This window comes from Varroa jacobsoni, unplaced genomic scaffold (assembly GCF_002532875.2).
Source record: "Varroa jacobsoni isolate VJ856 unplaced genomic scaffold, vjacob_1.0 scaffold_1265, whole genome shotgun sequence".
In the NCBI taxonomy this organism is placed as follows: Eukaryota; Metazoa; Arthropoda; class Arachnida; order Mesostigmata; family Varroidae; genus Varroa; species Varroa jacobsoni.
In genome coordinates this window covers 91,606-112,746 of record NW_019214167.1, presented here as the reverse complement: position 1 = coordinate 112,746, position 21,141 = coordinate 91,606, and the positions used below count along the sequence as shown (strand labels likewise).

The following is a 21,141-nucleotide window of genomic DNA, read 5'->3' as shown; positions in this document are numbered from 1 at the left end:
ATATATATATATACATATAAATAAATAAAAAAATATAATAGATATATAGCCATTTGCTTTGATCGTCAATATTTATTTTCCCTATTGTTTCTGTTGATCCCTCTCAAAATCGATTGCAATTTAGGATCAACAAAGGATCATTTCCCATACTTGAAAAAACTCAGACAATATTTTCCCTACACTACAGCGATCGTTTTATCATATTTTTTTTTAGAATAGGCACGATAAGGCGCTTGTTCTACCAGTGCCAGTATACCCTCAGAGGCATAATGAGGATTATCCACCTTTTATCGAACCAAGAAAGCCGTTTATGTACAAAATGAGTACTTTTGTTCAGGGTGGAGAAGCACAGTCTAAAGAGATATTTCTATTTAGTAATCGAATCAGTTTTTTGGTTTTACCTAGCACGGCCCTGACGATAATTTTCCAGGAAGTTCAATTTATTTAATTCTAGAGTATTAGCGTACATTTCAATTGTTTATTGCAGATTTAGGCCACTTCACGGACTCGACCACAACATTGAATGCTCATACTTTCAACGCTGTCAGGTAGCCAATTTTGCTGCCGAAAGGAATATTGCTTAGACACAATGTGTTTTTATTTTTGTGGAGATAAGTTATTCAATGCTATTTATGAAAAAGTCATGTGTTTCGCCATACTTAAGCAAAAGATGCTCATTGTATAAATCGTTTATGCTCATCCATTTCAGCCTCTGACAACAAAAGAGGCAGTCAGACGCCGTGTTCTGTTTGGCAATAATGTTTTACATGTCGAGGCCAGGACCAAAACAGCGATTTTCCGAACAGAGATTTTGGAATACGTGTACTTTCTTCAGGTGCTCGCCATCTTTTACTGGTAAGATGAAAAAACGCTGGAAGAGTACGTAAATCCTATAACGAGGTGAACAGATAGTTCCGAACATGCGCTTTCCATGATTAATCGGGATCTCAATTTTTTTTAATCTACACGGAACCGTTTGTGTGTCAAATATAGACTTTTCTACACAAACTGGTTAGAACGATGCCACTGTGCATCTGACGACACCAACACACTTTTAGGAATCAATTTGGTGTTTTTCTTTGAACGCCAAATAATTCGTTGTTTTCATTTCGTTGTTTGTGCTTCGAATAACGTAGCTGCTATTGGCGAACCGCGATTTTTTGGCTTACAGCAACCTCTCATGTACAGATCTGGAGCGCGTTTACCTACGAATTGTGATATTATTATTCACGGCGCGCATTTGGCTACTTTAAAGTATTTTCTAGTTAAAGATAAGTTTCCAACCGCATCAAGTAAGCGTTTCAACTACGTCATATATAACTATGGTCATAATGTGTCGGGTAGCAAATACTATATGGCAGCTGAACGAGAAAATACAGAAAGCCCCGTCCAATGCCTGCTCTTTCTATAGCCGACTGGACCTGGGTTGAACGAGCTCGCATCATCTGTTTTAAGGAAGTAGTAAATATTGGCATAACTATTTGGTCACTACTGGGATCGCTGATGATACGAGTTCTCAGGACCGAGCGCAGGTGACTTAGTCTCCAAACCGGATCTTCGTGTTACGTACGTTTGGCCAGCCTAAAGTGTACTAAGAAGTGCAGTAATCTAATATTTGATACTTTGTCTTTGAAGGTTCATCTCGGAAGAGTATTTCTATTATCCGCTATCGATTGCTATTTTGCTGGTAGTTTCGCTCGTCACTGATATAAGGGAGGTGCACGGCAATCAACTACAATTAGCAAAATCGGCTGGTCCGAAGGAGGTTCGTAGAAAATAACCTTCATCAGTTTCAGCTTTTTCTAATGCTATCTATTTTTACTTATAACGATCGTTAGTATTAAACATTTCAGTAATTTACTATGGTTAGCCAGCGGCCCCTGGTTAATGAGTAAACCAGGGGGTCGTTGATTAAACTCTATCATTGACGTACACTACAAATTTGTTGAAAGGGAGGAAATCGGCCAACATGGACTTACACAATGTGTATCTCCTTCAAATTGACCGCATGTCCATTTAGCGGTCTATTTTGGAAACAACAACAAAGAAAAAGCTAACTTAGGACAATGTTAACTGATTCTACTGGGATCAGCCAAACCGAAATGTATAGATTGGATAGAATATTCGAGCAACGAGTCTATACAGCACGGAAGAATGAACAACAGACGGCTAGTTAATGCACTTTTCTCTGCATCAGCGTGTATTTGTAGCAGTTAAACGTCAGAAGGATTCAGGCGTGTTTCTCGACAAAGTACCTAGCGAAGAACTTGTGCCTGGTGAAGTGATCATTATTCCTCGTCACGAGAGCCAGATGGTTGCAGATGCTGTTATCATCGAGGGCAGGTAACATTTATCTAGCTTGTTTGGGATTTGCGAGTCGTACGTCATCGATCGCATACTACAATATTCGGCTTGGACCATTTGTTACCAGCCGACAGATTTCTTGATATGGATTTAGAAATTTACTATAATAAACTGTTAACAGAAACTATCAATGAGCTCCAGTCCAAGTATTGGAACGCATACATATCATTCATAAAAACGTGTCACTGTATAAGGCTCACAGGTTCAACTCAGGACGTGCGAGTAAAGAGACAAGGGCGTCAACTAAACCTGCGATAATCGACGTCATATTTCAGTTTCAAAAATATACTGTATGGTTTTTTGATAGTTTGGTGGAGACATAGCTGGAAAAATACAATTAGCCTATGAACCTCTACTCGCGTTTAAGTAGTAAATCAGGCATGTTATGTGGACATGCTCAGGAAGAGAAGCCTTTGAACAGTTTTATCTTAACCGCCACGTATTTTCTAACAGTTGCGTTGTAAATGAGGCTGGCCTAACAGGCGAAAGCGTGCCAGTGGTGAAGACATCTATCAAAGCTTGCATAGGCCGCAACATACTCTACAATTCTGAGAGGCATTCCAGATGTACCCTATTAAGCGGAACGGATATCATGCAGACGAGGTATGTATTTTGGTCCATGTTTTTCTGCGCAAAGACATCTACATATAATGCCCCAAATAAATACGCACTGATAGATATTCTCCTTTAGACAAATAGTATATATGATTGTTCGTTTGGCCGCTTTAGGGCCGACTAGTTTAATACAAGATAAGGGAATATAGGGAGCTTTGGGCATGCACACTTACAGCGCTTGAACTTATTTGTCTACGAGTGGCCGATAATTCTTTTGTCGTAGACACGTTAGTGAATTAACTTGAAGCACCATGTCTTCGGTTAACTGACACTGGTTAGCGATAAAGGTGAGACGTAGGTGATCGAGGGTGGAATGACCTATTTGACACCTGAGTATATTATGGAACTAGTTCTTTAGGATATATATGGAAAGATATGGACCAACCGGTATAAGTGTTTTTGCAAAAGTTTGTCACGGAATAATTATGTATTATTGCATGCGTTTATAAAAATCCTTCCAATACGCAGGAGCAGCAGAAACGTCGAGGCAATGGTGATTCGCACAGGATTCTCGACTGAAAAAGGCAAGCTTCTCGGTGCAATGATTTACCCTAAGCCTGTCGACTTCCAGCTCGCCCGAGATGTTGACAATCTACTGAAATGTCTCCTGCCAATTGCAGCAGTCGCATTTTTAGGGCTAATGACCTATAAGGTAGGCAAAGAAGTACTAATATAATTCAATGTCATGTCAAAATGGAAACAATTCCATAAATTAAGCACTTATCTATATCTATTGTACAGATAAGTCAGCTGTTTCGAATAATCTTTTCAGTTTTCTGTTTTTTTCTCTATTTTTTTTTCTCACCTCTATCTGTTTCTCACCTCTACCTATCGGCCAATCTCTGGGTAGGGGTTAGAAAAGGTCGAGTTGTAAGGAATTTTACTGGGTCTATCTGGGGTCTCCCGACAATCTAATGCAATGGCATGTCTGTCACCCATACAAGCTCAGAAATCTGCCCAATTTCCTGTTCATTGAACCCCAGTGTAAATGTATTCATAATTCATGGTATTTTATCATAACGATTGGTAGTAGTTATTTTGCTGTATGCTTGTTCTCGATAATTAGCGAGATATATTGCGCACGACTGCTTAGTGAAACTTTCAGTATACATTTCAGCTATCTTTATACATATATAAAAACATTTCGTTACTGCACTTTTTTCCTTTCAACTATGATTAATTCGTTTTTCAACTCCTATATCAATGCACAGAACCAATAGGTCTTCGCACTTCGGCCTGCGCCCGTTTTGCCGCTGCTTTAATTAATCTAATTGAATAGTGTCACATCCACACTCTAAACGTAGCTCAAGCCAACGATTGTCGCATTCTAGTATTCCCGCTCTATTTATCGTTGTTACCCTACCAGATCAACCTGTTTCAATTATGCTATTACCCTCGTCCAATCTGAAAATTATCCTCTTCTCTCTCCGAGCATCGCAACTAGCTCGTTAGTTTCGGTCTATAAGTCGTGAAATTGTCATATTACGATAGATTTGCTGCACGTGTCCTGTTGTCTCGAGAAATCACTAACCTAAACTTATAATCCCAATATGATGTTAAATTTACAATCGTAACTTATTCGTTCCCTTGCATTTTTCAGTGTTCAATAACTCTTACGAGCAAAAGACAATTTCGTCTTTGTATAGCAGAACGACAAAATGTTATATATTGTACCTATTTCATAAAACCGGAAAAAACAAGCACTTTAATCAGTATGTACAATTCTCATCAGTTGCCGAAAAGAGGAGTGTGTCTACTTACCCAATTTAGTATTAGGTTTTATGGTTTTGAATTTTTACGCGCCCTTAGTGTATGTCCTGGACCCCTAACACTGACGCAGACACTTCTCACGCTCCCGTTGCAGAACTCGTGTAACGTTCATTGCATTCAATCTATTCCCCGATTTCCACACCAATACAATTTACAAATGCGAAAATGGTTACAAAGCGAAAAGATGATCTTCGCAAAATCTTCCTATATGACCAAAGCATAAAAAATTGATTTGGTGCCTAGTTTTTATTGTTTTAAAAACAAATAACTTTTCAAATATGTTCAGCAATGGACCGGAAACTTGCTTAAGTTAGTGTTAGGTACCAAAAGAAAAAGAAACTGTTCGCTGAAATTAGTATTTAAGCTTTTTAAAGTACCGGTCTACAAAGGATCAGCTCAAAAAAGCTCTTTCAGCCACACGACAGACAACTTGAGCTTTAGCAATATAATATAACTCATTACTGTTAATATGGCAATTATGACAAACAGATGGGTAATTGGGGTCGCATTAATCAATCAACGAATCATGGACGTTTCAATTAAGTTTATGCCAAATAATTGAAAGATATAGATTGCTCTGAGTACTGTTGCCCGTTGTGTTGTTACTTAGTCGTCAAACAAGTATCTACATAACTAAAATATATAGTAGCTTTTAATTAGAGTGCTTCAAATATTGACTGAAAAATGTTGCGTCGTATGGATTCTGGGTTGCTCTGTGCTCTCATGCTACCACGGTGGGGTCTGACTAAACAGCGAGTGTTCCAAAATAATTACTTTGCACTGGACTTCAAAACTTCGTTCGACATAATTAGCCTTGCAATGCCTCCAGGTCTCCCGGCTGCCATGAGTATTGGTAACTTCCTCCATATTTACCTAGTAGACGCAATGGTGGATGTTTTACTTTAGGAACTTACGGCCTATTATGTACGCAACATGCTTTAAAATTAAGCAGTGATTATCATGACCAGCTCAAAAAGTCATATAAAATTTCTCCAGTTAAGGAAAAAGCTACTTTGTAGGTTGATCGACTTTTCGTTATCATAACGTTACATAATAGATTAATACATTTTGACGCTGTTATTATGTTTACCACCGGGGCAAGCACAGCTGGTCGCGTTCCCGCCCAGCAGAGACTCTCCGAGGCACAAATATTCTGCACTTCACCGAAACATATCACAATCGGCGGTTGTATCACCTGTTTTTGTTTTGACAAGACAGGAACGCTAACTGAAACAGACCTCAACCTTTGGGGGGTCTTCGCCTTCGATCGACCGGAGCCGATAAAGGTTATTTGAAATATATAAATTTCTCCATATTGAAATGTATTTTTAGCGTATACACCGAATCAACAATTCATATAAAAGAACTAGTTTTCCTGTGTTTAAATACATTGCTAGTTACGAAGGTAGTAGCTTTTACAGTCATACATGAACGAATTTTACCAGCCTTTCGAACAGCATTATGTGCTAAATCCTAATTAACTGATGTTCTTCTTCACGGTATATCTACTGACGAAGAGTATCGTTGTTTTTCTAAATGCACTAAGGGAAAGTATCACATTAAAGGATCCATCGACTCTTCCATTTGACCATGCTATGCGTGTCGCCATGGCCAGCTGTCACGCTCTTACGAGGTCCTACGATAAGCTACTGGGCGACCCGATGGACGTGAAAATATTTGAAGCAACACGTTATGTGTTCGACGACTGCAATTTGTATAGTCCGTATGGTTACTATGCAAATGAGCGGATCATAGTAAGACCAATGTTCCAGGAAGCGAGTAACCAACACGGGGCAACCGATGACACAAAGAAAGGACCCCCGTTCATTCAGCGAAGCCGCCCTTTCGAGATTGGCATACTTTACGTTTATCCATTTTCTTCTGCTCTGCAGGTATAGCGGCTTAAATGGCTATTTACCGGCATTTGAAAGAACATTGAATTGATTATAACCCTAGGCACATTCATATTATAACCCTAGGCACATTCATAAAAGAATATTGATAAAATAAACGTTCACAAAAAGCTTTGTATTGCACATGTCCTACAGGACGCTCGATAAACATTTAAAGAGAGTAGAATGTGTATCCTCTGTAATAGCACCTCATTGACCGCAGAACTTCGACATAAAGCATATAATCACTATGTACAGGTGGTTAAGAAAGCAACAGGGCTTGGACATCTACAAAAATAAATCTAATACACATTTGATGGTACTATAGTTTTCTAAAACCGAGCGCTTAAAATCTACAACTACGATCTGGAGCGGTCCGTACTGACTAATCACACCATAGATAGAGCTATAGTTTGCAAGGCTAATATTAAAAAGTATATTTAGCTGAAATTCTACGTATTAGAGACACGTTCATTTCTCTGTAAACCACAATGAAACCCTCGAATGCAATACATTAGGGGGGATAAGGGGGCACACAGTAGGTAGACGAAGGGTTTGTGAAATAGGAGAACCAGTCAGAGTGGTTCTTTTACCTACTAGATCCTTAGGTCTGTTTAGACATCATATGAGAAAGATCGCATTGTGTGTATAACGCGGCACTTTATTAGATGAATGTTTATAGGTTTTATTTACAAGCTAGTTATTCACGAGGACAGGAGACAATAGCTTTTCTTTGGTTCCAGCGAATGTCTGTACTCACGATAGTAGACAACAGCACCAATTTGACTGTCTTTGCTAAAGGAGCACCTGAGACTCTAGCCAATTTGTGTGTAAAGGAATCCATTCCAAAGGACTTTAAAAAGAAGCTCACCATTTTCGCCAAGGAAGGCTATCGCGTAATCGCCGTCGCTACCAAAGAGCTGCCATCAAACATCAATAATCAAAATGTCAGTCTGCACTGCTACGATCAGCACGAACAGCTTTACGGTGAAATTAAGTCTTTTCCCACCTGAATATGGAATTGAAAAGCCACATATGCTGACTGCAATTTATATTGCACCCTTTGTCTGCTTGATCTTTATAACTTTATTCTGGCCATCACTGTTTCACGACGCAAACAATTTTAACTGTATTTTACAAATTGTTTTCCTTTTAGTTGAAAAACCTCTCGCGGCAGGAGATTGAATCGCAGTTAACTATGCTAGGGTTCATAATAATGGAAAATCGACTAAGGAGACAAACAAAACCTGTACGTGGTTATTTTTTTGTCTTAATAAAGAGGCTCGGTCTTTCCGGAAACCTTGATAAAATAAGCATACCTTAATCTGTGAAAATAGCGGGCTAGATGTACGACGAACTGTTCCAGTCTAAGGGATCTTCATAAACGGAGCAAAGATAAGTAACTATTTGCATGCTCATCCTGGTATAAGCACGCAAATTACCTCATTTTCGAAAATGGCGTCTAACGGTTACAGCCTATAGCGTAGAACTTGGTCTCGTATCGATGAGCACTTAACTTACATGTATTGAATTTCTCGATCAAGTCGCACAAAACATCATTCACCTCTGCAAAAATCTACCTAAGCTGTGGAGATCGCGATGCTGTCTCGTCGACCGTTATTGTTAAAAAAAAATGGCATTATATATTGCGACCTCTACCAGGGTTCCCCTTATTTGCACCTATTTCATGGCCAAAGACGGAAGCTGAACGTACTAAAATACATCACCATTAAGCCTAGCCACGTATAAGATAAGCTATTGGTTTATCCCTTAACAATCATGATTAGACTTTATTCATTGTCTAGACGATACAATTACTCGATTCTAAATAACGTCCTGTTGCTTTTTTAGTATATTCATTATTCCCTTGGGTAGCAGATGTCATGAAACGGTACAGAATTAAAATAGATCTTTGATCCGAACGCCATTTTGACTACTTACTTAGCATGTTGCTACTATTCGTCGAGGGAGGAATACTCGATGAAAATAGTTATCAGCCTTCGTGCGATGGCCACCAGTCTAGACCAATTTCTTTACTTAAAGGAATATGTCATTATCGTATTGATGAAGTTCGTTTCTATCTGCGGACTCAGCCTAGGACTGCAGCAAAGGTTGTTCTATCAGTAAAATTTTTGGGACGTCACTGTTAGGTGCTCAAAAAGCTAAAGGAAGCCAATATCCGGCCGATAATGGTGACGGGTGACAATTTACTAACGGCCTTAACTGTAGCTCGTGAGTGCGGCATGATCGAATCTACCGAGCCTATTATCCGGATTGAGTTAGACGACAGCGGTACAGACATCTACTGGGCGTATTACGACATTCAAGATCACGTGGAAGCCGTTGTAAGTCACAAATTCGTCCGAAAATGGTTTCAGACATGTTTAATGCCTGGAAACTAATCTTCTCTATTTGTGTCCTTCACGCTATGGGTGGTCACTATTGTAAAACCCGCTCAGTACTCGAGACGATAGTTATGATTTGGGCTAATAGGTCTGCTAAACCATTTACTAATCCTATGACTCCCATAGTCAATGCACTTTAACTATCGGTTCATTCATGCTCACTAACAGTGTTTTTTGGACATCGCTCCGCGTAGGCATTGCATACAAACTATACAGGTGTCTATTATCACTACCACTGTTTATACATGGTGTCCCAAAAATCTATACATATATAACATTCTACTTGTTTTTTTCAGGGCGTAATTGTTGATAGTATTGGATGAACTAAGATTAACTTTGAACAAAGAACATTTACAAAGGCAATATTGTTGGGTGTCCACCAGCGACTTATAATGAATTACAATCCAGTTAATCGATGGATTGGTTAATCCTAAATGGATTGAGTATCCTACTTCACAGGCGTTCACAGGCAATGTACCGAAAGACCAAGAATATCAACAAGCTTCATCAGCCAAATCGGAGTATTGGAAAGGTGTAGAAAAACATCCCCAAAGAATCTTCAAGATATTACCAAATGAAGTAAATGAAGCAAAATGTGATGGAACACATTTTATATGAAAAAGTTACATTTTCATAATAATAATACAAGTTATAAATGCATATAGTCCGGATTTTTTTTACACGCACAAGATTATTTGAGCAGTGAAGCTGTATTCAGGCAATAGCACAACTAATCAACAGAATTAAATTTACTGAGCAACGATAGATCCAGATGATAAGTAGAAACACCAAAAAGATATACATACAATTGATTATAGTCATTCATTCAAACTGTGTATATAGTTTTTTTGGGACACCCTGTATGATATACATGTCTACGGAAGTTCATTCTTTGACTTACCGATTCGCTTTGTTTATTCGAGGCGGTCCCATTTTCGTTTGAAGGCCTAACCTTTCAGGAATGTAATGGTCTTTGCAGGACAAAGAAATACGGATTTCGTATACCGGGAACTTTCAAATCGTGACAACTGGAAATGCACTGGCCATGATACGTCGACGTTACCCGAAGATTCTTCATAAAGTGATTGTCCGCGGAATCGTCTTCGCCCGTATGACCCCTGATTCGAAGACTCATTTTGTTGAAGATCTGCAGGTTAGCATCACTGTTGCTTAAAACGAGAAGGAAGCTTTGTGGATCGCGGTTGAATAATCCCGTTTGACGTAGGCAGAAAGAAACATCTATTATAAATGAAAGGAATTATTATTGATAGGCAAAGCGTAATACGAATCCGCACAAAATGATGGTAAATATCCTAGGTATTAGTACGCGAAAGTGTTCATACACTTACTTACATACTTAGGCGCTTTGTTGCAGGTGAAGACACATTGCATTTCGATGCTTACAAACTTTCATGACGAACTTAGCTTCACCTTGTTTACCGTGGATTGGGCCATTTTGGGTCGTTGAGATTCAAACACGGAAAGGTCGTTTACCTTTACTATTTTCGTTACGTGTTCGTTTTAAATTAGGCAATCAGGTTACTTATTATTATAATAAGTTAGGCGATCGAATGATACGAAGAAATTACAGCATTTGCTTTATAAACGGATGTACAAGGCTTCGATCTCATGCAAATATTGCTTAGAATCGTGCACGATATTTAAGGGGACCGAATATGAGAAATCCAAAAGTAATTTAGACAAATCTACTGCGTCTCTGTGTTCACTGGATAAGTAAGTTTTTGAGCAGATCCTTTTTCCACACTTTGTTACTCTATAATAAATAAAGGTTATTATTATAGTTATTTAACTAACAACTACCTTTACAATCTACTCGAACAAACCGCATTAAGCATGAGTTACAAATGGTTGTTTTTCGAAACTGTAGGTACTACAATTGTGTTGCCAGGTAGTTCAAAGCAGTTATGAGACACTATGCAAAATGTCGTCTGCTGTCAGGCTTACATTACCACAGCTTCTGTTTCTAATATATGCCCAGTATCAGCTAGAATTAAATATCTTTGGTAGAGTGAGACGCCACATTATAACCGCCTACCTAAATTAATCCGCACAACCTATGGATACCTAAAACTTGTAAAAATAGTTCTAAAGGAGGCATCATACAAAAATTCAACTTCACGAAGCACACCATTAGACATATTATCAGCACTATCGAAGTGATAACCTTTTTTCATAACTATTTAATATATTTGCTAAATTATCATATGAGATCAATGGTATCTGCTGCAAAATGCAAATTTATGCAAACAGCTCTCGCTGGCTTGTCTAAGCATTCGCTTATGATGATTATCAAACGAGTACCTAATTAAATCACATGCAACATTTCAATATGGGATATTAAATATGGGAACATATGGGATTTACGAGAAATAAAGCATTATCGAACGAGGCTTGCGCTACTGAAAACTAAAACTCGTCTTGATAATCTACCTAGAGCATGGGAAGCTTTCAGTATCGCACTATGCAAGCTAGCTTTTTATTTTCAACAGTATTTTTACCTATGGGAAATTCGAAAGTTACTTTGCCAGTGACACACTTCGTCCAGACAGGTCTATTTTTGTTGAAGGTTCAACTTCTTTGTGTAAACGTTTCTCATCTGTGGCTGTGCCGTAGGCGGTGGGCCATTGCGTTGGATTTTGCGGTGATGGCTTGAATGACTGCGGCGCGCTAAAAGGCGCAAATATTGGGATTGCTCTCCTGGGTTCCGAAGCTTCAATATATTCCCCCTTCACGTCTACATCTAGTGATATAAGTTGCATTATCAAGTTAATCAGGTGAGTTTCCATCTGAGCTATATGATCGTTCGAGTAATCTCAAATTGATTCAAAAAAGAATTCAGTTAAACGATTATCTCCGTTGCTGTGGGCCTTACGCTATCGTTCCGCGTCACTCCGCAGAGGGAGCGAGGTACGAGGAGTACAAAGCGCCCAAGTGAATGCGCTGTAGATAATATTTTGTGTATATATAAGGCAAGATCTGCACAAAGACTAATTCTGGGCAGACCTACAAGCAGGATATCACAGGATTCCTGCAACTTAAGATTAGAAACAACGACTGGACGGGGTAACACTCTCACTTATTTGCCGCTGGAAGTTTTCGTTAGACAAACCGTTCTTTGGGACTACTCGTTTTACGATATTATAGCCTATGGTTTATTGTGTAAGCTGCACTAGATCTACGACATCTATTCATCCTAATAAGCCGAAGAAAAGCCTTTTTGGAAAGTGTGTCAGGTTTAATTTAGGTTTGTTTTAATGAACGAACGTCGACTGTATTCCCCTTCTTTGAACAATGCAGCGTCAAATATCCAACGTATTATTGAGGACGATATTGTTTTTGTGTGTACATTGACCGGACAGACTATGTTTCTTCTACTTTACAAAAATCAATTTATCTTACTTCAATGATTGGACATCGCCTTATGAGATGGCATTTCGATTCAACTTCTTCCGGCAGCGTCGTATACTAAAACTAGAACGGTCGCAGGAGTCGAGGAGATATGCCGGTTCAACGATTCTAAGGGTATAAGAAACATATAAAGAGGTGCTAATAGGGATGTCTCACACGCTACATTTTCATGATCCATTTACACATATTAACGATGTGCTTTAGTGATCGGTCGCAAACTGCCGAATGGTCCGTGCTACTGATCGAGAATAGAAAAATAACCTTCAAAGAATCAGTTTTCAACCCCGTGTATCGATCCCGTGACCTAACGACTCTAACAAGATGATACAAATCAAGTAAAAATTACGTACTTATTGGAAATGAACGGTTCCCGATAGTTACTATGGACGAAAGTCCCTTCTGGTCAAAAGCTGGTCAGAAATCGACGCAGGCTAATGAACGATCAAAATTTTAGTAATTACTAATGGAACCATGTGAAACAGAACCAATAGAAGCTATCGGCAGAAGTGCAAGCACAATAGTCCTGATAATTAGAACTATTTTAGGAACGTCTATTTCACAGATAAGGCCCAAGTTCCTCTCAGAAAAAGCATATCTGCTAGCTATGAGGTAGTCATTGTGAGAGGTTATCATATATTTCAACGATCCTATATGAAGCTTCGCTTAATTATTTTTTACGTTATACTAGAAATCGTACGGTCGTAACAGATTAATACAATCATCTTATCTATTGACTGTATTTCAGTGAGTGTCGGGCCGCTCTTGTAACGTCATGTGCAACGCTCAGATTTATGGCATGCTACGCTTTTCTTCAAGGCACGGCTATAGTCATCGTTGAAATAGTTGGCGTTCAGTTTACAGACCTAGTATGCTTTTCTTCAAAATTTTTTCTTGTTAGGACACATTGGTAGCCGATAGCTGTTAATCTGTAGTCTATCGGCGCTAAGCGTCGGAAAATCCTTCTTCTTGAGCCAGAGAACGCAAAGGATGAATAGTATTGAGGGGCTGAAGTAGTTCAGCATCAGCTGCGGATATGAGGCAAAGAGTAAACATGCGTTCCCCATATGTATACTGCACCCTTCTTGATTCAATTCGGAGTAAAGTAATTTTGAATAGCTTATGTTAAAGTAAGATGATATATCATAAAAAATAAGATACTATAGTAAAAACAAAGTAAAGCGTATGACCATCGTCGTTTTCCAGCGAAGACATTTTTGCCGCATGGAAAATAGAACGTTGCCAGGATAAGCTGTGTCATATGCGCTTCTTGTCTTAACTGTAGGAGTTCGTTTTCATCGACATTTGCCTATCAATGGGTACGATGACGTTTTTTGGATTGACTCATCCAAGTGCTACGCTAGCGAAAACTCCTCCGGCAAAGTCAGCGATCGGCCTCGTGTCCGTGATATCAATCGTAGTCCACACTGTGATTTCGGTCTCGACTCAGGTTATCTTTGTATTTTTTTTGTGGGACGACGACGGTAATTGGTACGTGTCTCAACCGAAACCAACCCAGTAAGTACAGCCGCGGCGTATGCGGCTTTTACAAAAGACAACAGCCCTCGTGTCAGAATTGGACATCGTTGAGTGTGCATAGATAAGTCTGATAAGTGTTTTGTGTCACAGCTGCGGCAGTGGCTTTGTAAACGTAAGAGCCTCAAAGCAAGATTTAGGTTATGACATAGTGAATTCAATGATGCTATTCATTGTATATCGTATCCCGATCATATTATCTTGTTTATAAGGTATTCTTCGTTTTCTATCTTCTTTCTCTAACGAATTAACTGCGTGTGAAGTAATTATAAACGAATTGTTAACAGATCCTTGTAACACACAACACAACTTACCTACCACTGACGTTTGACTTTAGTGAGCATACGGATGGCACAGGCAATCTCGTCAACGGGAGCGTGATGCAAACGTAAGTGCTATGAAGGTTAGTCTGAGATAACTATAATAAAATGTTCATGCTGTACGCACTTACACAAATACAAGAAATATTAAATGAAGAAAATGGCAAAAAAATAAATTACATAATATTCCAAATGACAAATGGTACTAAATGGCCAAGAACAAAAACATATTTTCGAATTTATTGGATAGGACAATACTAGAATAATTTGTGCATGCCTAGCAGATAAATGTTGTAGAACATGTCAAAAGTCCTTAAGTCCAGTAGTTGATATCAATCGTTTCCTGTATGGTAGGTCTCATCAGCTGGAACCAACTGAGAGGCCTCAAGCATTAAAGCACTACATTGTGTTTGTCGTCAATGTATTCCAATACATCGCACTCGCCGTCGGCTTTTCCGTTGGTGCCCCCCATCGGCGAGCGCTGATCACAAACTGTGAGTTACGCTGTTCAACTAGACGTTATCCTGCGTTGCCCAGTTGTTTACGAACACATATATATACACGTAAATACAGTTCATTCACAGAACTTGGTGTGGTATAGGTTTTTGAAAGTATAGGTAAAAATTCTGTAAAAAATATAGAATTAATGTGACCTCAGAGTCTCCAGTATGGAGCCTTCGTTAAATAAGCGTACTTTACAGCTTACGGGAAGCAAGGCGGGTAGATAGTGGAACTCACGCCTACTGGAATGATTAGCATCTCTACTTTAGCATACGAAACTAATTAACTACGACTTGTTGCCAAGTTAATATTTGAACCGTAAACAGATGATTACCCAGAAGATGCAGTACTTCAGATGTATAGAGTCCTGTCTCTGAAATGCCAAAAGAAGAAGTTCATGGGAGGCTCCTATCAGCGCGGAACTTCCTTTGGTTGGGATATCTGGTTTTCCTGATATATTCTGATAATTTTTGTGGCATGTCCAAAAGACCGAAACGTCTATTGTACTTACAGGGGTTATGCAATGCCACGAAGTTTTGAGTATAACTTGAGTATGCCCCGAGTATAACGACACAAAGCCCCGTTAGCGACTTCGTTGACTAATCTAGAACTAGAAAAATGCATTCGAAACATCTCGGGTGTATTTGAGGATAATGTCAACTCGTATGCCTTCTAAGCTTATTTTTTTAAAAATCATTTTGAATTTTCATGAACACTATTTTTATGAGGTACGCTATTAAAATATATTTGTAAAATATGAACTATTAAAATATATCTGTCATAGGCCTTACTAACTATGAGAGTTCCATAAAAAAAATGTTGCCTATTTTCTGTATTGTCTCTTGCAGATTATCTGGTGGCCTATCTAATAGGAATTTCTTTGGTGTGCACGTACCTAGCTCTTCAAACGGCCGGTTATTTATTAGATCTCGGCTATCTGCCTATGCAGCCGACAGAAAGACTACTTCTTGTAATACTGGGATACGGCCAAATCACGGTCTCATATATTGTTGAGGTAAATACCTCGCATCCGCTAATGCTATTGCCGTTTTGCTTTATTAACATATGTAATATAATCACTCAATATTGAGCTAAGATGCAAACAGGTCGTCTCGAACGATAAAACCATTGACTGGAGCTTCCTGATTCGACATAGCTTCTTGATCCTGACTTCCCACTCCCTTCATGCCACGTGTCAACTTTCCGACGGCATTTAATCGTGCCGCGACGTGCCTTACAACTTTTTCATGTCTTCCTGTTTTGTCCTGTAACTTGGAAGCATCATTGTTCACAAAGTGCAGCGATATTTTCGATGATCTTTGATGTTTTTCCCTGTAGAAATGGAAGATGATTATAAAGCTTTTCTGTCGTTCGTGTGGTACAATGATTTCCTTTTTAGAACCTGATTATGACCTATTTGTCTCCCCTAATTAGCGAGCGAGATGACCGCCTACATCCTCCAGAATTTACACGACTTTATCGAGAGGTACGCTGAAGTTAGTAAGGTCACATTGATACTTACAGTTAATTCTCTTTAGGTAATAGAAACAACGAATAATGGTTGAGTCATACCAGTTACACATAGTATACTTTGTTGCTGTTGAGACAGCACGGCATAGTTCCGCTTTTACGGATAGCATATACCAAACAGTCATTATTTTTAGAAGCATTGATGATTTGCACCGGCGTCGGCCGCCACTTAGTTAGAGAGCTAAAAATTATGTGGGCACTCGCTTGTCAAATGATTCTATTAAAAGATATAAAAATCAAGTCGTTTGGCCCCCGTCATAGGTATTAAGCAGAATGGCTTTCCTTCTTTGGATATGAGAAGAATTGCATTGTCTAGACATCGTTGATTTCTCATTTGCTTAAGTCGCGTTTTCGTTAACTAATTTCTCGTTTTTTTTTTTTACCCCTTATTCCACCGATATTTAATTTTCGAAGTTCCTTATCAGGTTGCTGTACGCTTCTTTATCGCATAGTGTTATCAGTGTATTGAATCTTGCTATTTACCAATGATCACTTTATATTTTTGATGGCCTTTAAAAAGAGATGCTACAAAGCATCTTCTAGGTAGCCTTTCTCCACAATACACAAAACTATCAATAGGATTCGCATAATGCATTTGGAGATTTGTACGTATCTGTTTGTTTATTCTCGGAAAGTTTAACTTGTGCCTGTATCCTCAACACTAATATGAGACGTACGATTCTAACCGTACTATTGAGTTACTGTAAGTACCCAACGTACTATTTACAGTAACTCAATAGTTACAGTAAACGTTAGGTCACTATATATGAACATCGGATATATATTATATGGTTATATTATAACCATATAATAATATGTATTCGATTGGCAAATTTCAGCTCCAGGGCCAGGATCCCTCTTCTTGGCTGCCGAAACAACAAAGGCGTTCGGAAGACGATGACTCATCGCCACCAAGATCGAACTCGTCGAAGCAAGACCAGTGCCCACCAGTTAGACCGTCAATTATCAACACTATTGACCCGTGAGTGAGAACCAATAAACGAATCGAAGGCTTACTTTTTGATTCATTAAAACCACTAGCGGGGCACGTTTATTAAACCAAATGACAAAAACGACAATTTGCTAGATAAAAAGATTTGTATAGATTAGATACGTTATGCCATATAAATAGACCAGAGAGAAGTGTATCACTTAAAAACCGCTTTTAGAAATATAGCAGCCTGCTTAAAATGATTTGCAGAAAAGATTTTTCCTCCTTGATATGTCCTTTATCCTTTACAAGTTTACTGTTCTTCCTGGCTTCCTTTTGATCGAAGTTCTGTTATATTGATTAGAGATTTACTTTATTGTGCGCGTTTCCGTGTTGATATTTTTAGCTGCCTATCTCGGTAGCGACCTTGCTATCAGCCGTGTGTAACGCTGACCAAAATGGTTTTGTCGTTGGCTATCGGAACTCCAGATGGTGGATGCGAGCCCTCAGTTGATCCTCGTTGGTACACATCCGTGCCGTTTTCTGATTGAATAACAGTAGTAAACTGGCCCATTAGAGAAACTGAAGCTGACTATTGGAAATAGAAGTTTCTTACGCTGAAACGACAATGCGCTGCAGTACCTTTATTCAAATCAAAGCCAGTAAAGAATAACTGAAGGTTACCAATGTTCGTGATAGCTCCAAACGGGTTGATTTAGAGACGATCGAAATAATCCAAAGTGCAATGCGTTATCTAGATTATTCAATATAAACTTTCGTAATCGTTTTTCGTGGATCAGGCAGTAGGGTGCGAACTTTGTTGTCTGGGACAGAGTAAATGAGAAATAGGAGAGAGCTGTTAGAAACGTGCTTTTATTCATTGCTTTTACTGGGACAAATTTTGTATTTTGCGATATTTTTCTACACGTTTGATCCTCCGAAGCAATCTAATTTTAGACTGATTCGCTAGACTTGCTACATTGCTACTAGTATTGTAGGTGCATATGTACATACCACTCTTTCCATAACTGTGTTTCAGAGTCCGAATAAAGTTCAGGGAAAAACGTTAAAAAGTATAATGCCATATAAGACCAAACGTCGTTCTGGACCTGGAAGTTGATATGCCCACATGCGAGTCTCGCTCAATCGACGTACTTGTTGGTTAAGAATAATATTACCTTGTGTAACAGGAAAAGTTTATGCACTTGAAGTTCATAGAGCAGTATGCAAAATCCAGCCCTAAAAATTGCGGATGACCGCAAATATGCGGTACCGATCTGTAACTCATCAACGGTTTGTAGAAGCAATATTAGTGCAGTATGTGAGCAGGCTCAAATAAGTTACATAAACCTTTACTAGGACACAAACTGGCGGCTTCTAGCACTTTACGTAGAACTTGTGGAAACTCGTATTGAAAAGGGAAAACGTGTTTAGATTCCGAATGCTATGTTAAGACCAGCACTATCTTATAAGAAATTATGCTGTCAGACAAATAAATATTTCTTATGCGTTACACCACACAAAAGAGCGATATAATAATACTAAAAATATTAGGGCACAAAAGGTCTATTTTAGTTTTTGAATCTTTCAAAGATTAGTCCAAATATGGAAGGATCGTGACGTTCTAATGGCAACTGCAGCGTATGACCCTTACTTAGCATTCCGTAATTCAGATACCATTGCCGTTCCTGGTGGGAACGTGCTATTAACACGTACTAACCCCTGGTCGGGATAGAATCTCGTAAGACGATGTATTTTTTTTGCACTTGCTTACATTGACGAAATGATAGAGCAACAAAGAACGCTTTCAACAAATAATACGAGTCACTTCTGGTAAGTAACACTCGATATAATTTTTTGGACGCTTCTTAAACGAACCATATCTCACTTCGGAAAAATTCAAGTTGTAGTAAATAAAAATACCATACAAAAGATCTGGCGATACGTCATTGAAATTGTAAGCTATTATTATTACTGCAAAATGCAAGAGTTGGTTTCTTCGTGTCCTTCCAATGCGATTCAAAGCTGCTCTACGCTTAAAGATAAAGAATATTTACATTTATATGTCATATCTACTCTTTCGCTGGTCTGAGCAGCAGTAAATTTCTGTAACAATTTGTATAGATGATCCTGAGTAGCTGCTATCTAGTTTTCATTTGTAATACGCGTGATTACTCACACGTTTATGTATAAATTTTATATTTTACATATTTTGTCTTTATTACACAATCGATACCTGAGATACTTCGACTTTGCGGTTATTTACACGTAATCTTTAAGACGATGAGATAAGATACTGCTGAAATTATTTTCTATCTTTGTCTCCATCCTTTACCGTTCTTGCGAATATACCTGCAAATTTTTACGTAACCGTGTTACGTTTAATGACAGTTTTAAATAAATATCGAGGCATCTTAGTCATGTAACCGCATCCGCAAGCTACCTCTAGCGCACGTAACGTGGTCGGGCTTCAAGCCGTTCACTATATGTATATACCACTATCCTATTTTTTCGATGGGACATAAATGGGTCGTTCCCGTCAACGCTTATTGTCAACTTAGCTGCCGTGCAAGCAGATACGCTATCTAATTATTTTGAGTTTAATTCTTCCTTCCTTTTTTGAGTAAATGTCGTTATTCAGGAGAGTACAAAGACTATATGCTTCATCCGCCGTTCCTTAAACTTAGACAGCATTACTTGGTTACTGGAAACTTATCTAGGCTAGTTATTGTGCTGACGGATTCAACTGACAAGACAATGAGAAATTTAGCAAAATCTCCCGGATACAGGAGGTCCTATTCCTTCGACTAAGTAATGACTTGTAGATTAGTGAGTACAACTAAGAGCTGCAGTTTTTTGATAATTCAATCCCTTATTGGTATCCAGCCCTAAAAGTAAACGCTACTTATAGGAATATAGAAACTACGTCATAGACAAATATATCTTTCGTCAGTTTTGAGGGTCCCTTCCTTTTTGTGACACACTGGAGGAATCCACATAAAAACTCATATGCATTGTCATGAGCTTTTAATGAAATAGAAGAATCGTTGCCGAATTTACGATGACACAGCTGTCTGAAAAATTAAAAAAAAAAAAACTCATTCTGAGTTGAAAAATATGTCAGAAATCTTCCTCTGTTGATACGACATGTCTGTGACATCAGCAGAGTATCTTGTGCTGCTTTTACAGAAAATCTAATTATTACCATTTCCCGATAAGCTTCCTTCAGAGCTTCGATTGTGTTGACGCCGGTCAGGTTATTGTTTTCGTTACTTGGAGCGTACGCATGGTGGGGGTAGCTCGGATTTTCACCTCGAGGTACCACCTGTTTTGGAGAATGCGGACAGATGAACGACATTATTGTTGTCGCGTTACAGAGGGGTAGATGTAAAAAAGCCCCGACTGTTTGCGAACCTTGAAACATCCGTATGTTATTGCTATAACTTCATCTGGATATAGTTTGTTGAAAGGTAATTTGGATGCATCTAGTTAGTCAAAGCAAATCTCAGTTAGTTGTAATAGTAATAATATTGTTCATATTTCACCGTTTCAATTTTCTTCACCGTACAATTTTCTAGGTAAAGATCACTTGCGTTTCTATAGAATTGCTCCTATAAATATTTATGTATCCAATGTTAGTTCTACAGTATTACTCAGTTAATATTGCTTAGTTTTCTTGCTGTTATATAGGCATATTTCACATAGTAATGGGCCGACGCTGAGAAAATAGATGCAACACACAAGTAGTGAAAACAAGATGCAAACCTTGTTAGCGCGGACGTGGAAAGGAAAATGGTCGTTAGTCCGTGACGGCCAAACCATGTGCTGAAAAAGACGTGCACGTCATTATT

At 38.6% G+C, this 21,141-nt stretch overlaps 3 protein-coding genes and 1 long non-coding RNA gene across 8 annotated transcripts in view; 3 read left to right on the top strand and 1 right to left on the bottom strand.

The window, feature by feature from the left end:
• LOC147752416 (uncharacterized) overlaps window positions 1–584 on the top strand; it is a 2,215-nt gene extending 1,631 nt beyond the window's left edge. Inside the window, exon 3 of the long non-coding RNA XR_015314121.1 lies at window positions 488–584. This is a non-coding gene — a long non-coding RNA (uncharacterized LOC147752416). The remainder of the gene's footprint in view (window positions 1–487) is intronic.
• A 2,123-nt stretch (window positions 585–2,707) lies between these two features.
• On the top strand, window positions 2,708–6,382 carry LOC111268223 (polyamine-transporting ATPase 13A3). Its single transcript, XM_022847071.2, has 4 exons — window positions 2,708–2,967; window positions 3,448–3,631; window positions 5,857–6,035; window positions 6,296–6,382. The coding sequence occupies exons 1-3, from the start codon at window positions 2,750–2,752 to the stop codon at window positions 5,974–5,976; spliced, it is 522 nt and encodes a 173-aa protein (XP_022702806.2). The 5' UTR covers window positions 2,708–2,749; the 3' UTR covers window positions 5,977–6,035; window positions 6,296–6,382.
• Window positions 6,383–6,514: 132 nt separating this feature from the next.
• Window positions 6,515–18,020, top strand: LOC111268220 (polyamine-transporting ATPase 13A3). Of its 4 annotated transcripts, none has more exons than XM_086971588.1 (13): window positions 6,515–6,641; window positions 7,385–7,588; window positions 7,798–8,986; window positions 10,026–10,199; window positions 11,681–11,841; window positions 13,221–13,341; window positions 13,758–13,963; window positions 14,346–14,396; window positions 14,683–14,822; window positions 15,678–15,844; window positions 16,229–16,315; window positions 17,199–17,341; window positions 17,697–18,020. In XM_086971588.1, the coding sequence occupies exons 3-13, from the start codon at window positions 8,831–8,833 to the stop codon at window positions 17,710–17,712; spliced, it is 1,422 nt and encodes a 473-aa protein (XP_086827714.1). In that variant the 5' UTR covers window positions 6,515–6,641; window positions 7,385–7,588; window positions 7,798–8,830; the 3' UTR covers window positions 17,713–18,020. The 4 variants fall into 4 exon arrangements, with proteins under 4 accessions (XP_086827714.1, XP_086827713.1, XP_086827715.1 ...); XM_086971587.1 differs by having other exon boundaries at window positions 13,758–13,990; XM_086971589.1 differs by lacking the exon at window positions 16,229–16,315 and having other exon boundaries at window positions 13,758–13,990.
• Window positions 18,021–18,145: 125 nt separating this feature from the next.
• LOC111268221 (transmembrane protein 145) overlaps window positions 18,146–21,141 on the bottom strand; it is a 15,329-nt gene continuing 12,333 nt past the window's right edge. For both annotated transcript variants that reach the window (XM_086971591.1, XM_022847070.2), the window contains 3 exons: window positions 21,056–21,115; window positions 20,496–20,615; window positions 18,146–20,364 (listed from right to left, as the gene is read on the bottom strand). In XM_086971591.1, the coding sequence (XP_086827717.1) occupies window positions 20,347–20,364; window positions 20,496–20,615; window positions 21,056–21,115 (198 nt within the window). In that variant the 3' untranslated portion in view covers window positions 18,146–20,346. The remainder of the gene's footprint in view (window positions 20,365–20,495; window positions 20,616–21,055; window positions 21,116–21,141) is intronic.